This window comes from Antennarius striatus, chromosome 19, assembly GCF_040054535.1.
Source record: "Antennarius striatus isolate MH-2024 chromosome 19, ASM4005453v1, whole genome shotgun sequence".
NCBI lineage: Eukaryota > Metazoa > Chordata > Actinopteri > Lophiiformes > Antennariidae > Antennarius > Antennarius striatus.
The window spans coordinates 5237501-5256470 of NC_090794.1; the positions used below are offsets into that span (position 1 = coordinate 5237501).

At 40.8% G+C, this 18970-nt stretch overlaps 2 protein-coding genes across 6 annotated transcripts in view; one reads left to right on the forward strand and one right to left on the reverse strand.

Moving 5' to 3' along the window:
• Nucleotides 1–758: 758 nt before the first annotated feature.
• Nucleotides 759–4394, reverse strand: LOC137613515 (sterile alpha motif domain-containing protein 12-like). 5 transcript variants are annotated; one of them, XM_068342803.1, is made up of 6 exons: nt 4257–4305; nt 3630–3751; nt 2948–3020; nt 2493–2639; nt 2211–2351; nt 759–2004 (listed from the first exon to the last, which is right to left on the reverse strand). In XM_068342803.1, the coding sequence occupies exons 4-6, from the start codon at nt 2611–2613 to the stop codon at nt 1988–1990; spliced, it is 279 nt and encodes a 92-aa protein (XP_068198904.1). In that variant the 5' UTR covers nt 2614–2639; nt 2948–3020; nt 3630–3751; nt 4257–4305; the 3' UTR covers nt 759–1987. The 5 variants fall into 5 exon arrangements, with proteins under 5 accessions (XP_068198904.1, XP_068198903.1, XP_068198907.1 ...); XM_068342802.1 differs by lacking the exon at nt 3630–3751 and having other exon boundaries at nt 4257–4312; XM_068342806.1 differs by lacking the exon at nt 2948–3020 and having other exon boundaries at nt 4257–4306.
• Nucleotides 4395–6584: 2190 nt separating this feature from the next.
• The window catches only part of scara5 (scavenger receptor class A, member 5 (putative)), a 49633-nt gene continuing 37247 nt past the window's right edge, over nt 6585–18970 (forward strand). The window contains exons 1-3 of the mRNA XM_068342196.1: nt 6585–6812; nt 10850–10971; nt 15136–15264. Of these exons, the coding sequence (XP_068198297.1) occupies nt 10860–10971; nt 15136–15264 (241 nt within the window). The 5' untranslated portion in view covers nt 6585–6812; nt 10850–10859. The remainder of the gene's footprint in view (nt 6813–10849; nt 10972–15135; nt 15265–18970) is intronic.

The following is an 18970-nucleotide window of genomic DNA, read 5'->3' on the forward strand; positions in this document are numbered from 1 at the left end:
TGGGGTATTAATCACACTCAGAAACACACACACCTATACGCAGAAATGCACACCCACAGTCCGGTCCCGAGACGGGGCGGAAAGGTCACTTCATGGGGAGGTTGGTATTCAGAAAACGTTTATAATCGTAAGGATGCAGGCAGATTCAATCTCACATCTGGTTTACGATTTCAGGTGAGTCTTTTCTTGTTCTTTTGACTCATCCTGCATAGAAAAGGGTTTGGGTGTATGTTCAGAATTACATGTCTTACTGAAATAAAGTACATTTTCTTTGTTTCTTACCAGCAGATCTGTCCTTACAAACTCATCTTGTGTTGCTACAGCTTTATTTGTAATTCCAGTGACTATGAAAACATCTCCTGACATATGAACCTAGCAGGAAGAATATTTGTATATATGCAAAGTGGAGAATGAACAAGTTGAAGGTTCTAGAAACCAAGGCTTTATGAAGGTAAAGGTTTCGTAATCTATTTCAACATCTTGAAAATCAGATCCTACATTCTTCGCGTCAAAAAATACATTTTAATAACTTCTCATGACTTTTTTTTATTTTCAAGAATCAGTTCTTCACTCCGATCCATCACACTGAGCAGGAACAACGTTGCAGAGTAACACTGGATATGTATGAGGTATTAGGCCTCTGCTGTTAAAGCACAAAAATGACAAATGACTGATGATCAGACTGGAGAACTACTGAAGTCTGAAGAAATAAAAAAAATGAAACCCAGCAGGCAGATTGTTTTTCCAAAACAGCACTTTTAATTCAAACATCCAACAGAATTAATATCTATAAAGACATTACATTTACTGTATTATCTAGCAGTTGGAATTCTTCCAGCTGCAGCCAGCCAAAGCAGGATTCATTCAAACGCATGAACCAGTTTCTATCAAATAGAAAAAAGTAAGAGTTTCTGTAACAGCACTGACGTAAAAAAAACCCAATACATTGTAGTTTGTCAAAAATACAAGGACTGACATTTCACAGTGGAGGAGAGAGTTTAAAAATCCATTTCTGTCACCATGTGCATGAGAAAGAAAAGCATGCAGCAGGACGATGAACCACATTTATAAGCAGACAAACAGAAGAGTCCCTTCAGCTATTCTGACTTTTTAGGTGATTTTTTTTTATTCTTTCTGCATCTCCCTTTAATTTCCCTGCTTTCCTATAAAGAAGTAATAGAGCCCTGTAAACACATGAGATCACAATCTACAACTTTACAACATAGTTTATATTCAGGCCTGGATGTGTTTACATTTTATTAGACAAATTACCAATAACACCCAGACAAGGCGTTTGATTGGTAGGCGTAACCCAGTTATATAATTGCAACCGTACTAAAATAAACAGAGAAAAGTGTTACTCTTAGTCTTGTATGAACATTTTAGGATGCTAACAGTTGCTAATTTGTGCTATTGTGCAGCACAGCTAGGACCACTGCTGGTCTGAGGTGAAAAACCAAAGTGTTGGGCAAATTCATAATTTTCTTTGATGATGGCACTAAAGTAACATTACCAAACCATGCAGCAGTCACACACTAATATACAGTATAAACCAAGGCCAGGATCAATCCTCTGGGGATCATGAAAGTCGGTATAAAATGCCATCGCAACTCATCTAAGGGCCGTAGATGAGTTGTGGACTGCTGGACAGGCGGACATTGCCATTCCCTCAAACCCACACCAGCTCAGATTGCTAAAAATATTTCCTAACACACAAACGGGATGAAAAGTCACTACAGGAAAGGAAAAAAAAAGATGGAGACTAATGGACAGCAGGTATCAGAAAGAGAGACAAAAACTAATCTCATCCATCTGCTCAGGTCAGATTTCACAGAGGAAATGGTTTTCGCTCTCCCTCTTCATTCTTCATTGATTCGTCCTTCTCTTCATTCTCTCTTGTTAGTTCCATCGCTCCTGCTTTTCTCCCACCTTCAGATGGATAGATGAAGGGATGGATGGTGCATTTGTCTTGCAGGTGTGTTTCCTGTTACTGCGAAAAACACTCTGGAGAGCAAAGATGAGAAAGATGAGGTGAGTTGCGTTGCATGAGTATTAAAATGTTCATCACCTGTAAATCACCACTTTGATAAATAAATATTTTAGCATCCTGTTTTTCCTTCATGATTGTTTGTGGTCCACTTCACCGTGTATCACTTTGACTTGTTGGCATTCGGCCGCATGATGGAGATGAAGATATTTGGCATTCTCACCGGAGAATATGTCATTAAGTTCATTGATTTCCTCCTGAACTCTGAGGAGGAGGAGGTCCTGCAGCATCTCCTGCTGCTGCTCCTCCGCCATCACCCCGAGAAGCTCCAGGTGATGATCCTTTAATCTCAGCAACGCCCGGCCTGGAATGGAGATACATGTGTCTATTCATTTCAAATTGGATATGTATTGAGCTTCATTAAGGTGCATGATGACATCTTAACTAAATGGCTTTTCATCTAACGCTCATGCCGATTAAGTTGGATTTAATGCATGACTTGTACCTGATATGGCGTGTTTAATTACGGCTTTCTGGAGCGTGTTCATGTGCTCTGGATACTGATCTTGAAGCCACCCCAGCACCTCTTCCACAGACCAGAGAGACACTCGCTTCTGCATGTCCATCACCCTAAACCCTCATCAGCAACACCCTGAGAAAACAAAATAAGCAAAGAATAGAAGGAAATATATCCAGTATTCCTCTCAGCCTTATCCTCCAGGGCAGCGCTGCTGTCAGCCCAGATCTGCTAAACTGTTGATGTGACCTTTACAGTGGGCCGGGCTGGTTATTGGGTTATAAATACAGGAATGTAATAGTCTGCTTTAATTAAGAGGGAGGTGTGATTGGCCAGGGCGGTAACACAGTCCCGGTGGAGTAATTGACATACAACAGTGGAGGCTTTTACACCAGGGGTAGACTCAGAGGAGACTTCACTTCAGTGTCTACCGCAAATCTCACCATAATTGATGATTTTCTGCCTGAGGACGGCGTTTCTTAAACTATAAGACTCCCACACCGGACTGCAACTGGTCTGGAAGGGGATAAAGTGACTGCACATACAGCTCATGTCATCATTTACATTCACTCTGCAGTAACAGCTGAATCAGGACTTGTAAAAAAAAAATAAAAAAAAATAAAGTAATATCCAGTAAAAAGCAGAGTGGCAAATTAGCTTTTTGCACCACTTACTGATTTCGTGAAATTTTCACATTATGCCGATCTCCACTACATGTAACAGCAAAAAATACATCATATACATCACAAATAGGGACAATTGATCTGCGGCTATTTAAATGTTATTAATCTCACTGTCAAGATGGCTCTCTTACTTTCTCCAGCACTGTCTGTCATACATTATCTGCTCCTGTCAACTCCTCCTTCTCCTTCTGCTCTGACAGCTTTATTGAGCTTCAGGGTAGCTGCTTTGAATGTGTGGGCAGCTGTTTTTCTCTGCAATTCGATTTCTTGCAACTATAAAGCACTCAGATAGTCACTAAAAAAAAATATCAGAAAATGGTTTCCTCACGAAGAGTATTTTTGACCACTTTCGGCAGCATTCAGAAGTCTGACAGCTGGGGAGCAGGGAATTCTCCAAGACAGTTCCAGATCTATTATACAGATTTTTTTTAAAAAAACTAACTTCATATGAGCTGAGCTACACATCGATGTCAGTGCTGTGTTTATTTCCCACTCTTGTCCTCGTTCAAATACGCATTTTCATATCCCACATCCAAACCATGACCAGATCTGTTGCAGCTTGTCCTATCAGGGGGCAGAGGAAGACTTTGATTGTAAGTTTAAGGCATTGTAACCTCCATTATTGCATATCCTGGTTTGCTTGCAGAATGACCTCATGTCTTATGTATTTAAGGCGTTCCTGCTCCGTGTTCTAGCTTGACTCCTTCAGTTTTAAGCTTCTTATCAGCTCCTTTTCGTGTCACCTCAAGGCGAATAATACACAATACAGTATTCACAATTTCAAAAATTAAATGGCGTTTACAGTTTAATGATGTAAAATACAACAGAAACTAACTAAATGGTTTTAAATATTTCCTCTTCGCCTTAACTTTGTTGAAATGCCTGTTCTGGCAAATAACGCCTGGAGAAAACGCTCATAACCTTGTTGTATAGTTTGTGGTTTGGTACACCTGGGACTCTTGGGGGGGGGGGGTGTACAGGAAGACAACACCCAGTCGCAAAAACAACACAATCATGTCTGTAAAACGTTACGAAGCACTTTATAAGTGGAAAAATATGCAATATTTACCTCCACTCAGGTCCGTTTGATAAAATTAATGGCGACCCTTGTTTGTACCTGCTCTGTCCGTGACGGTGGAGGCGGGGCATTCCTCTCTACGCCCCGCCCAGATCCCCCTCTCAACTGTGCACGCGCTTGGCATTGAACAGTCCCGCCGGCTGAGTTAATACTATGGCGACGCCAATGCCCGCCCCACATACATGAATTCTAACCAATCATCACCGCTCATTGCCAAAATATACAACACAAACTCCCAAAGCAGCACGTATTAGCCAATCAGAGGCAGGGTAGAGTGTATTTTTTTTCTTGGAAGCAGCAAGCGACGTTTATTTAGACTGTAAGTATGAATAAACTGTTATCAAGGTCATTTCTTAACCGGATAAGTAACTGGTTACATAAAATTGATTTTATTTGGAAAATCAATCTTCTTAGTTTTCTTTTTCTTTTTCTTCTTCTTCTTCTTATTGTATGTCTGATTGCAGTGAACTATCTCACACTCCAGTCACTGCCAGTCAACAGCATGTTTTGTACCCAGAAAAAAATGTTTTAAGTTGTTTTTACAACAAACTAAAGGCATGCAAGGTCTGAATCTAGGACAGTTTTTTCCTGATAAATTATTTTTTTATAATTCGGCAAAACAACAAACAGCCACATCAGAACTCAGTGACCAGGAGATATACCGACTCAAAAAGCAAATGAATTAAGTCTGTAACCAACTGTGTTTTTAATTTTGATGAGACTGACTGTTTTATTATTCTTCCTATTTAGTTATTTTAAGGTTCTTTTAACTTTTCCCTCATCATGGATTCTTTTAGAGTGTGGACGTTAAACGTAAATGGAGCCAGAGAAGAAAGGAAAAGGGCACTGGTTTTTGACACAGCAAGGAGGAAAACAATTGATGTTCTGTTTTTACAAGAAACACACAGCGATGAGAGCAATGAGGTGGACTGGATGAAAAAGTGGGAAGGACAGGTGGTCCAGAGCCATAACACCACGCTGAGTGGTGGAGTGGGCTTCCTGTTCTCTAGAACTTTTAACCCAACATCTCTGGAGGTCGAGCATGTCGTAAAGGGGAGATGTCTTTTCGCAAAGGCACATTTTGAGCACCGCACCCTGGTTTTTGTGAAGCTTTGCAGAACCAGGACCATGACCCTCCGGCAGCTGGTGGACAACGCCGGGCCAGCGTTGGCGGATGCCCAGGCTGCGAGCTCCCTGCTGAACATCCAGTCCACCAGGGGGGCTCAAAGGGTGCTACAACTGTGGAGGCAAAGACTCTCCGGGAGGGAGAGAAGCCTCCTCCTGGACTATAGTACAGGGACTGTGCCTGACAATAAAGATCCTTTCCCTGAGGTCCACATCAGTCCCCTGTTTGGAGAGCTGGAGGGTCCTCTCCTCGGAGATGATCGAGAAATCAGCCTGCACACAGCCAACCAAAAAATACTGTACAAATACTGTGTAAAAGTAATCAACAAGAAAGGCCTGTGTGACAGCGTCCACTGCCTGGGCAAACAGGATGATGGGAAATGGACCTGACCCACATTGGGGACTTCTATACAAACCTCCCCTCAAGAAAAAAAACAGGCGACCTCCAGTGGAGAATTTTACACGGTGCCATCGGTTTCCAATGCTTTTATCTGTTTTTAACCCTGCTGTGTCCAGCCAGTGTCCCTTCTGTCCCCTTCGTGAGACAGTCTTTCATGCTGTGAGTGAGTGTAAGAGACTTGCAGTGTTTATAAAATGACAAAATACCTAAATAACTTTAGGAACATCTGGTGTCACAAAAATGTCCAATGCACTTTAGTTGATGATCAACTCACTCTTGCAAATTTCCTGATATAATGCACTGATTTTTAAATTGTATTTCTTTTTATTGGTTTTTTAGTATTTTTGAAGCACTTTAGCACTTTTCATCTAATGTAAAATTGTGAAATGTTTGAGTGCAATTAAAGTTTTTTTTGCAAAAATTAAAAAAAATCTTCTTCGTATTATCATCATCATCATCATCATTATTTTTATTATTATTATTAAGTTATAAAATAATAATAATGTTATAATTATTATGTGTTTGACATGGTGCAACTTGAGCATCTAATATTGCCACAGATCAATAATTATTGCTACCATATTCATTTCCGCAATTGTTAAGCACTGTATTTACTTTTCCCCGTCTGATTCTGCTAACGAAACTTGTTCAAACCATCTACCGGTAGTTCGTCCATGTACCCGACAGAGGGCGCCAGCGCACAGCGGGTGGAGTCAGCGCCGTCCACCTCCATCGTCCTGTCCACCAGCTGCAGGGCAGGCAGGGAAACTCCAGAGTTTGGTGACGGTCACGTGACGATGTTGTTGGTATATTACCACAAATGTCTGCTTATTCCCCTCTGAGCAGCTGTTTACTGTGTCTGCGGGTCCGAGGGAGAAAGTGTCTGCATGGTTCACCGCCTCGTCGTCTCAGCTGACAGACTGACCGGAGGACGCCTGGAGTTACAGCGACAGGATCCGGAGAATGATGACCGACTCGGAACACTGATTGTTTTTATTTGATTCACATTGACAGCTGACAAGGTGAGATCATGTTATCTGTTTATTTAATTATTTATTTGCTGTAGTTAGTATAGTTATCCTAGGTATTTACTTGGTTAATCAGTTAGTTATCATGATCTCTTTACATTATTCTTTAAAAAAAATTGCTCACATTGTGTTTTGAGTCTGCAGACTGCACCTGTTTTAAACCTGTATTGACCATATCATCTAACGGAGCTTTTTAAACGTGTGATTTACTGTATTACATGGTTGGCACCTTTAGGGTTCAGTAAATCCTTACACATTAGTAAATTTAGTGCTGGGTAATGTGTTACAGATGGCCTTGAAATAGTTCAGTGATGAATGGATGGATGAATAGTTGTGGAGTGTTGACAGGTTAATGCTGTTTGCTGAGCATACCCTGCATCTCCAAGGGGTTAGGGTTAGGGTTAGGGTTAGATCAGGGTTAGGGTTTGCACTTTATTGCTTGGTTCAGTGTTGATCTCTTATTGTGGCGAACTGGTTTGCAGCTTCAATGGCATAGTCAATGACAGCAGTTACAATGCAATAGAAGTCATCTGCAGAATATTGATAGGTTATACTTCATGCATCTTGGTTAAAGTTTTGATTTGCAGGGAAACGTGGATTAATATCTTTCAAACAAGTTCAATTAAGCTCCTTAGCTAAATTTATAAATCCAAATCTTATGCATGTATATTCTCATAGATGTCCTGCCTCAGATGTACTGGTTCCCCTTGACCTGCAGACAATCGGACACTCAGTTGGAGGCAGACTTTAACTGTGGATGACACATGAGAAGAAAATTGTTTCCTGTCTTACTGAGTGAATCTTTTCTTTCACTTTCACCCCCAGTTCACCAAACAGCCATGGTCTCTCTCTGTCTCCTTAAATTAGCTACAGGCTGGAATGTAATTAAGTGGGCCATCTGCATTCACTCAAATGCTGTTTTTTTGGATAGACAGTGGTTAATCTCATTATTAAGATTTTGACATTAAAAGTACACACTTAAAGAACCTTCTGTTAAAGATACAACCAGTGGTTCCAACCCTTTGTCTCATAAACTCTACAAAGAAGTATTGTCTCCTCAACACAGCAATGCCACCAATCAAATGTCGATAACTAATTCAGGGTCAAACAGGGAAAAATGGAAAAGGCAAGTGGGGTCTTCCCAATCTTGGGTCCTCTATCAAAGGGCTGGGAATCTGGGGGTTCTGTACAGTGTCTTAGCTGTTGATTGGACAGTGTCTCATAAGTAAAATCTGGAATCTGCTTGAACCTCTCTTCCAATTTGGGGTAACAGCTTGTAATACTCAGACCGCCTCTGGGACATCTTTGGCTTTTCACCCTCCACATCTGTTCCAGCTGCTCCTTCAGATGGCAGTGCATTCTTCTCAATTTTGTCTTGGTCCATATATGTTACTGTCCTTGCCTCTGTTGCTCCCATTGGCCTGATTGATGACCTGTGTGATTGGAGTTGGCTTCTAGAGATGTGTTCCTCACTCCTATTGTTGAAGCAGGTTATCAGTGCTGTTGTATATGAGCCCTTGAGTCATAGACTGCTTATTTGGACTGGAAGCAAAAACATGCTTATCTTTCTGTATAGAAATCCACAACATTCTGGTAAGATTATCAAAAGCAAAAACACATCACGTCTGTTGCAGCTATGCTTCTTCTTGGCTTGTCGTCAGGCTGCACTTTGAGTTGTTTGTGCTGATTGAACGGAGCTATGAGAAGGAAAGCCCCCAGTAATGTGAGGGATGAGGAAAGTGAAAATGTGTTTCCCATAAGGGTTCAATCACAGAGTCTCTCTAGATTTAATCTCCCTCAGCTTTTTGGCACCGTGATGAACACCTGATGTTGTTCGGTAGAGGCGTCTTTAAGTGATGCAAATCTGGATGCATGAAGAGAGGAAGTCATAAAAGAAAAGAAGGGTTTGTTTTGGCATTGAGTGTCCTGCAAATCATTGTGTTTTAGGCCTTCTGTTAGAGTTACTGCTTCTGAACGATTTTGTGGAAATGTGCAGGTAGAGTTCACCTGTATTTGTTGTGTGCTTGAATCTGAGACCTATTGTGCATGTTTGCTGTGTTAAATGAGGTTTCCATACTTAAAACTCATGGATTTATCTATTGTTGTAGAGTCTTTGCTTTCCCACCGTCCTTTGTTGGCACTGACTGCCACAGGCCAACTGAGAATGTGATAACCTATTAAATCCCACCAAACTCTGTGTAATTAGAAGATAACTCACTTCATGCTCTCAGACACTCACACACTAACACAACCTCTGCAGACACACAAATATCTGCAGGGGTACGGAGCGCCGATGGAATCTCCTAGCAGCCCAAATAGTTCCTGCATAGTTCCACTCTAAATGCCAACCTGACCCCCTCGTCCTTCTGTAATGAGAAAGTCCAGACTGAGTGCTTTTTAATGACTTTGTCAAACACGCACTGACATGCAGCTGGGATTTTTTGGGGAGTTTAACCCCATCAACTTTTTGCTGGATCAGGTTTGATTTGATCCCTCGGAGACTCTGAGGTTAAGAGAAGTCTGACTCAGCCCCAGTCGTGAGTCTTACTGTATGTGTTTGTTCTGTGCTCCTATCCTTTTCATTTATATTGCGGCCATATTTGATTTACATCATGCACAGCGTGGGAAACTGCAACACCCAAACTGGGAGAGCAAATGTACTCAGCTTAGAGTAAATATTATCCACTGTATGAATGGAAGGCGTGATAGAATTAATCTGCACAAAGAGCGATGATGGTTGTTCATATAGAGAGACAAAGTGGAATACTTCAAAAGATAAAGTCAATAAAATGTCTTTTAACTAAACATCTTCATAGATGCACCTGCTGGATGACAATGTGATTAATGTGGAATTACTTACTGGCTGCTGTCCTTGCTGCTTTTATTAGATTCTTGTAGTAATGACATTTTGTAGCAGCTTGCATCTACTAGTAAAAGTAGGCCTCACATCTCATGAGACTCTTACCGGACTCAACTGCCTTCACCATATGATGTGAATGCATCACTATTCTTACTTATGCTGCAGAAAATCCATCTGCACTTTGAAGGTCAAGATGAAAAACATAGACAACAGGGTTTATTCATTTTTTGGAGGGCAAGCCCAGAACATACTTACTGGGAAACATCCCAGGATCTCCCTGTAAAGAGATGGAGGACGTGGCTACAAACGGGCATCATGGGTCAAAGCACTGTGCGGCTGGCAGCATGATATTTGTGGCGTCAACACTTCCATTTTGGCTAATGCTCATGTGTTTTAAAGTCTTCTGGAGAAGCAGAATACATAAATAAGGACCTTACCTGGGCTGATAATTTGTTCTTATCCCATGTCCAATAAGTTACACAAAGATGTGTACATTTGTTCAGCAACTTTTTTGCTTGATATATATTAAAAAAAGATGAAATAGAGCAAAATCCTAAACCCAGCCAAGTTTTGGCAGAAGAAATAAATCATCTTACACTAAAACCTCACCTCACACCACAAGGACTTATTTTTCTTTGTTTAGCTTGGACCTACACATGAATGTGTGTGTGTGTGTGTGTGTGTGTGTGTGTGTGTGTGTGTGTGTGTGTGTGTGTGTGTGTGTGTGTGTGTGTGTGTGTGTGTGTGTGTGTGTGTGTGTGTGTGTGTGTGTGTGTGTGTGTGTGTGTGTGTGCGTCTGCTTCACAGCACTTTAGGGCATCAAATAAAATAAACACACATTACATGCATACATCTGAACCCCCTAAGGACACCCAGCGATGAAATGCACACGATCCACAAGAGCTGATCAAGCAGGTCGATGACGAACCACCCGAAAGCTGAAGTTTGTGGTCTCGTTTTCCTGGAAGGGTTGATTCCCACAGGGATTTAAATGGTTTATTAAAGAATAAACGTATGTACGTTTAAGTTAAAAATGATTCAAGTGGATCCAATCCATACAGGAAAGTTTTCCTCCACCTGTATGAAAACTTTTGTTTTAATCTTCATTCTTTTATTGCATAACTTGTGTGTATTTCACTACACCTTACTTATGTGTTTCTTTTCTTATCAGTCAGGAGGAAATGGAGAGCAAGGCCATGTATCTGAGCACATATGAAGAGAGAGAGAACGGCTCCATGTATGAAGAGGCCTACGATGGACACAACCTGTCCAAACTGCACCTGTGTGATGAAGGTGGGGAAAACAGTTACTCTCTTTTTTAATTCTGCATCATATACCACTTTATTTCAATCAGTGACGAAGGACGGCTTGGAAAGTTTTCTGGTAACGGAAGCGTGAGAGAGAAACCAGATGAATGGACTGTTGAATGGACCGCAATGTCTTCAAGTAAAGAAACAGTGATGCAGAAAAAAATCAAAATAGCTACCATTATTCATGTGTTACACTGTGTGATCATTCATTTGCTGGCCTGACGTCACACACTGAACCATTTCTAGAATTACACAGAAATGCTTTTACTAATAACCAATGCAGACCTGTTCAAGTACACCAACACACTCACAACTAAAGTTGCTTCTTGGAATTCAGTCCTCTCCTCTGGCCATGGTCATCTATAAAAGCCAGGAATGTCAGTGGTGTGCGTGGTTTTTTGTGTGTGTGATTGTGTGTGTGTCTGTGTGTGTGCGCAGGTACAGCTGCAGCAAATCCACAGTTGACCATGTGCTGTTCTCAGGTTTCCACCCAGAGCTGTGAGAGTTTGGTGGGAAAAGTCTTAAGTGAGCATTAACTGAAGAATTTGTTGACATTTAAACGGAGGGTGGACAATGACCTCACACATCAGATGTCATCGTCCAACTTTTTGAATCCGAGGACATTTTCACACATCGTTTAATTATGGAAGACATGTGTGATCCAGCTATTGTTCCCATTATTGCAACATCACTCTGCATCATGTGTGAACAACACTGCACTGTGGGTAAAAACCCTTTTTTTTCCCCAGGAAGTAGAATTAGGACTAGTAAAACTGACCATACAGCTGGCGTAAAGCTCTCAAGAGTCTCCATCATGGGCTTCATGTGTAGATTCGTTTAGCAGCACATTAGAATTAATTTGAACAGGATATGTTCATACAAAATTAGTGTGTTATTACCTTTTCCTGTTTTCTGTTCACACACCATTTGATCTGAAAGTAGAAGAAACAATCCTTTTCATTTTTAGGGATAGTAACTGGATTGGATTGGATCAGCCTTTCCTCAAATCAAAGAATTAATTATAGATGAACAATAGCTCCCAGGCCAACTAAGGCAACCAACTATGGAAGCAAACTGTGTTTCAGGAACATGTCCAAACATTCTACAAGAGAGTCAAGACTGAAGACAGAATAAATCAATTTAAAAATGACCTTTTAAGTCAAAACTGGTCTGGTGTTTACAGTGCTGAGGATGTTAACACTGCATATGACTATTTCATTGGTAAAATAGAAAAAACTGTAGAATAGAAAAATAGAAATTGAAAAATATGCAGTGCCTGGTGAAGAAAATCCATATAAAAAAAGGGGGTGAAGAAGCCATGGATGACTATGTCACTGGTAAATGCCTGTCGAAAAGAGGATATGTTATATAAAAGGTTTATTAGGCAAAGAACAGAACAAGCAGGTGCTAGATATAAGATTTATATAAATAAATCAAATGCTATAATAAGAATTTGTAAGAAAGAATACTATAGTAATCTCCTAGAAGAAAATAAGAATTACACCAAAAAACTCTGGAACATACAGTAGTGAACAATGTCATAAAACAAAAGAAGGCCAAACCATCCTATTCAGAATACTTTAATCTTAAAAATATGAAATTAGAGGACGTGGATGAAGTTGCTAATAAATTAAATAATTTTTTTGTGAGTGTCGGGTCTGAGCTGGTAGAAAACATTCCTGTCTCACACTTGCACTGGGATCATTTTGATAACGATGGAGGAAGAAACCCTAACTCAATGTTTCTGGCACCAGTGAAGGACACGGAGATAAGACACCTGGTCAGCCGATGCGTAGCAAAAACGTCTACTGATGTGACTGAATTCGATATGAAACTAATCAAGGACATACTTGAAGGAATATTAGCACCACTGACACACATATGTAATCTGTCATTTCAAACTGGGGTGTTTCTCAACAGAATGAAAATTGTCAAAGTTGTATCTATATGTTAGAACGGTGATGCAAAAAATTGTATGAATTATAAACCTGTTTCAATACTACTACAGTTATCAAAAATCCTAGAAAAGCTGTTTATAACAGACTGGATTAATTCATAACAAAGCATTATCTTCTAAGTAACAGTCAGCAAACAAGAACTACATTAAAAATATTTTCATTATTTTTTACTGGTGTCAAACTATGGAACACATTGGACAATGAAGTTAGGAGTCTAGGCACGCTATCTGCCTTTAGAAGAGCATTTAAAAACTCGACTTTGCAAGGTTATAGTTCTGATGTAAATGGTGGTTAACATCTTAGACTATTATGGCTTATTAAACTACATGTGTCATGCCTGTGAAAAATATCACTGTGACCTTAGGGTAACAAATGAGATGGTAGATGATAGTTCGAATAGTAGTCAATGCACACAAGATGTGACTACTTGACATGGGAAAGGAAAGGTTTACATCACTCGGAATGGACCATTACAGGTCATTAACTAAATTTGAAGTCACTCCAAGAACTGATGAAAACATGTACAAACACGCATGTCTATTGGAACTGAATGGATGGTTCAAAACAGCAATTTACCAAAATAAAATAATCTAAATGGGACATTTAATGTATGAATTTGGTTGATAATGTGTTGTAATGAGATATCGTTGAATCCAAATGACTTCTACCCGTCAACGTGTTTTCTTTTACGGATATTGTTTTTGATGTTGCAAAAGTGATGAAGGTGAAGTCTGCTCTAATAAAATGTCCAGAAAGAAAAAAACTAAATAAATAAAAGCACATTTACAGAAATGTCAATTAGTGTGATTGTCCCTGTTAAATGTACCAGTTACATAATAGCTACTCTATTCGGAACTTAATATCTTTGTATTTTATTGTGTTTCTTGATTAAAACAATTTGTGTTAAATTAAATCTCCAGTTATTAGCCTAACCCAGTGAAACTAATCACATTATAAATGGGAGGTCTGGATCCAATCCAGAATGTAATAAAGTCTTTCTTCCTGCATGCCCATGAAAATTGCTATTAAGGGAATATTGCAAGCTTGGACCAACATGCTTATTTATGTTCTTTCCAAGCCTTATATGATATTACTTTCATGCCTTGTATTAGATGATTAGCCTAGCATAGCATTAAGACTGGTAACACTAGAAACACCTAACTTAACTGAACATTCATCATTAAAAGCAGCTCTTTTGATTTTAACCTGTACATGTAGAACTATGTGATATTTTCCCCACTAAGCTGTGTGCTGTTTTATTGTCCCGTCTGTTTTTATGGTGTTTACATGATGTGCGTTTGTTTTGTTCATTTTATTTAAACTGTGTTTTAAAATCCAGCGAGTTTAACTAGAGGCTGTTACAAGCACAGTCTTCTGTTCTTTGCATTCCGTCCACGTGACACACACACACACACACACACACTTTTGAGCCAGCTGTGTTTGTCTTACTCCGGAGAAGTGTGTGTTCTACATCACAGGAGGGAAATGTGTGCCTTTATGTGCGCATATGTGTGTGTCTGTTTGTAAACCAGCATCCAATCCACTGACAGTTTGTCACGGTCCATCTGAATCTACACTATGTGTGTGTGTGTATGTGTGCGGGGGGGGGGGGGTGTTCCTGCAATATCAGTGTTTATATTTAAAGGTCAGACTCAAGCCAACATCACGGCTGTCCACAGGAAGGTCATTAATCCCAGAATATTCTGGTGGGTGGAGTATCTTTCATTCTATATTTCACTTCCTCTCCAGATTTCCTTAAATTAACTATTGATTACATTTTGTTAGCTCTAAACAGACCTTTAGTGACTTCAACTTTTTAAATACTCTTCCGTCTTTCTGTAAGAAGATGAAATCCAGGTGAGGGTGAGCGTCTGTTACCTTTTGTGGGTTTTCTTAACTGTTCAAAAGTGAGTTACTGAAAACACGACCCTTATTGTGTTTAAGCTCCATGTTAACAACCCTCTTTTCTTACACATTTTCCCATCAACTTGTTAACAAGCTTTCTGAGGGATGGTTCTGGTTTATCGAAGGCAAAAGACCAAACAGCATTAATGAAAACCATCTTTGTAAAAAAAAAAAAAAAGACTAATTCTAAATGTTCTATTGATAAGAAAGTCAATTGTTCTGCATCTGCAAAGTGTTTCCACCTGTATTTTGAGTTCCATCTCTGATCCTTTTGTCTTTGTCAGGTTCTGCTAAGCGTCGCAGGAAGCAGGATCAGTGCTGTGGTCAGCTCAACTCTCTGTCCGCCATCAAGTACGCCATTGTTTCCCTCTATATCCTGGTTCTACTCACCATCTTCGGACTCTGTCTGGCTGGTAGGTTGGAAGGATGGGAGGAGTGTGGAATTGTTACCTGGCTCCAGATGTTCGTTAGATCTTATGGGGATGTCATTAAAAACCTTCAGGATCACGATGATCACCAAATCTATATGATTTGTACCTCTCCTAAACTTTTGAGAGCACATTCGTGCATCCACATGCTAACTCGGTGTGGCAGGTTTAAACTTGACTCCCCCATGTGAAGCTGTTGTGTCCCGGCATTGTGGAAGCATAACAGGCTTAACCTTTCAGACAGCCGTATAAAAATCAAAGAGCAGATAAAGCGCGATGGTGGCTGGTTCCACTGAGCTGCATATTCCTGATACTCCTGTGGAGATGCCAGGAGTCTGCCTGTAAGGGATTTTATCAGAAATCTTTTTCATGACAGCTTCTCGGGGCGATGGAAAAAACATCACCTGTGGAATTGTTTCCGTTCGCATGCGTTTGCAGGTCTTGCATTTAAAAATGCTTGATGAAACAAACAAACTGGTTCACATGCAAAAATGTGCCTTAGTAAATCTGGGGGATTACTAGACAGAAATATAGGGATCCTGATCCTGTGGCAGACACACCAATTACATGCTTAGCTTGTCACGCAAACAAGTGGGGGATCTTGAAGCTCTCTACGTAATGCGTGGCACATTCTTGAACTCTGGGCTGAGTTACGTGCTTGTTTTGACCTTATCAAACCTTTGAAACAGGACCTCATGCTCCAGCTACCTGCTGATTGGAGACGACAAAGAAGAGCAACAGAACGGGTGGAAATGTCAGTGATCACAAGAAAAAGTTCCATATTATATCTTGAAATGAATACCGCCTTGCTCAGAGACCGATCACTGCTGTGTGTGTGACAGGGGAGGTAGCTTAATGATTAGCTTACCGACCCAAAATGTTTCCAAAACAGGAAAACCACCCAGTCCTGAATCATTTTGACAAACTTCTGCTTCTACTGACTTCCAAAGCTCTTCTGCCTCTCAAGCATCACATGTCTCAGTGATTGGCGTGCAGCAGGAGAAAATGTGGAAATTTGGACCTGTGAGCTGTGGAAATTAGATTTAGCTGTTGTTATTTTATATCACTCACCCTGTGACATGGTGTTGTAATAGATTCCAGCGTCTTTCAGATCTCACACCGTCGCTGTTCCTTCTTCTCTTGGTTCGTTTGGAAAAACCCTGGCGTGATGCCACAACAGTCCCACGGCCAAATCACCCCAATGTGTGTGTGTGTGTGTGTGTGTGTGTGTGTGTGTTTGTGTGTGGTTTTATGTCTTTGGCTTCCCTTTAAAAGTCAACTCTGTTATTAGAGTGAGAAGACAAAGAGAGGATGACGGACACAGAATGAAAAGGTTAAAGGCCAGAATAATTACGGCCGATAGAGTGGGACAGTGAAGCGACAGAACCTTCTGGCTTCAGACCGGTCGATCCTGGAGGAGTCGACCGCTCTAACTAATCCTAATATCATTTCAAGACCCCCCCTCTTTCTTGCTTCCCCTTCCCACCCGGTTGATGCCATTAAATAGACGAGGCTGTGGACGTATTCCCAGGTCCTGATTTGCTGTCACCACAGAGGTATTTGGTTATTTAAGGCTTTCAGATGAGGCTGTTTTAGAAAAGCAATCAAACCAGACTTTTCAGTCGTCCTGTCTTAATTAAATGCCATCCATCCAAAAGCTAAGTGGCTCCAGCATAACAACAGGGGAGGCCCCTTTCGCCACACACACACACACACACACATTTACGTGATGCAAAATGAATCGTCGCTGGCTGCCAGCTTTCCAAATGCGAGCGCGGATTCAACTCCGTTATCCACATTTGCTTTCTGTTTGAGTTCTCTGTCAACTTTTTTGTTTTGTCCAACTACTATGTTTCCTCCCTGGCTTCCTCCCAGCCTCAAGGCTCTGCCAACGTCTTCCATGCATTCAAACAAATCCATATTTCATAGCTAGCAGGATTGCGGAACCACATCTTTAGCTGGAAACATCTGCATTCATAACATGACGAGCACAAGGCGACATTCGCTGCGGCAGCTCATTGGATCCTAAATCTTATTTTTAGGGGCAAGTGAGGAGGAAGGAGGGTGATAAACGGAACCAGAGACAAGATAAAACTGAGGATGGAGGAGCCAGATGTATCCTGCTCCATTCACCGTCACCAGGATGTTTAAAGCTGTATTATCAGTGCATTATCTCCACCAAGCTAACCAGCAGATACAACACAGCACAGACGGTCCAATCGGCTAGAACTCCCACGGTCAAACCCTTTGATAGTCCCTATCTGAGCCTGCTTAAATGCCTCCCGAGCCGGAGCTCAAGCTGTTATCATCTGGAGGTGAAAGCTGGGGAGGTTTCTGACTCTGCCGTCAGTTCATTGCCTTCCAATGAATTGATATACTTTATCTTCTTAGCATTAAAGCTGCAGCTAACCGTGCATCACATCCAGGCAGAGTGATGTATGCATGATGTAATTTTGGAAGACTCTACTTCCCAGAAACACTGTGGGCTAACCCGGACAAATGCCAGTGGGAGAACACATTTACTCCATCCTCCTGGATCAAAGAGGGCAGCCTCCTCTCATAATTTACAGGCTCACATGTGACTGAGAGGTATTTCTACGATTCATGGAGTGTTTCACCGCCAAGCTGACAATAGGAAATTTATATCATTAGTTATAAAATAGTTGGAGGTATACACAGAAAAGGGGGAAGAGGTGCTGCACTGGTCAGTATTCTGCTCTTGCATCTCTAAAAGTCTCTTTGCTTCTTGTTTTCTGAGGTATCAAAACAAGTAGGATTGTCCCCGGAGTTCATCTGAAAGTATCTGTGTAGTTTCAGAGCGGAGGAGCCATTCTGTACTTTCCTGCTGCGTGGGACTGATAATGCAGAGATTTAAGCGCTGCTGATAAGATCACATTTTCCTGGATGGATGGTGCGGTCACTGTGCAGTTTGAGATCTTGAGCAACGAAACTTTACGCTCAAGTGAACATTTTTCTGTGTGTCAGACGGTATTACAGGAAAACCACCTCCTCCTTCATGCAGGATGAGGTGATATTCCTGTAATACCGTTAACTTTTGTTCACTTTTCAAAAAAGAAGAAAGATGCGGGGATTTTGTCTGAGGCTGCAGTTTTTTTTTGTGTGTGTCCATTCATTTTAATGTCAGAAGCAGTGCAAAAGAATTGAGCGCTTTCAGATGTTTTATCCGTCCTATTATCTTAGGTAGCAGATAAAACAATGTAGAACACTGCCGCAGGATAGGGCAGGAGGATTATAACGAGAAGCATACTGACTCTGACAAATATTCTCACTCCGGTGTTGTTATTTCAAGTAAAATGATTTTTCTCAGCACCTTGATGGAGTTTGCTGATATTGTGAAACATTTTGCAGTAGCCACATGTTTATCTCGCAGTGTGGTGGAGACCAAAAATAGAGATGAAAGAGTGAATATTGTTGACAAGTTCTAGTAAGTTGTGTTTTCTGGTGGATGTTTAAAAAGGGAACTATACAAACTCAAAATTCAGTAATATTCACTAACATGAATGGCCCTCAGTGCAGAGAATTTATCCCCCCGAAGCTGTACAATCCCACACAATCCTTTGTTTAGCTGTCCTGATCCTCGCTTCACCCCATCAGGAGGTTTAGTGGAAACTGGTTCTTTAGCTTTCTGTAATTAGGAAATATCTAAAAATGACTTTGCAATGATCAAAAA

What these genes read in the sequence shown, in the direction of transcription:
- LOC137613515 (XM_068342801.1), bottom strand. Translation starts at nt 2,613, where the DNA reads ATGGACATGCAGAAGCGAGTGTCTCTCTGGTCTGTGGAAGAGGTGCTG. An exon ending in AATTAAACACGCCATATCAG is followed by an intron (nt 2,352 to 2,492) that starts GTACAAGTCATG and finishes TCTCCATTCCAG; the next exon opens with GCCGGGCGTTGCTGAGATTA.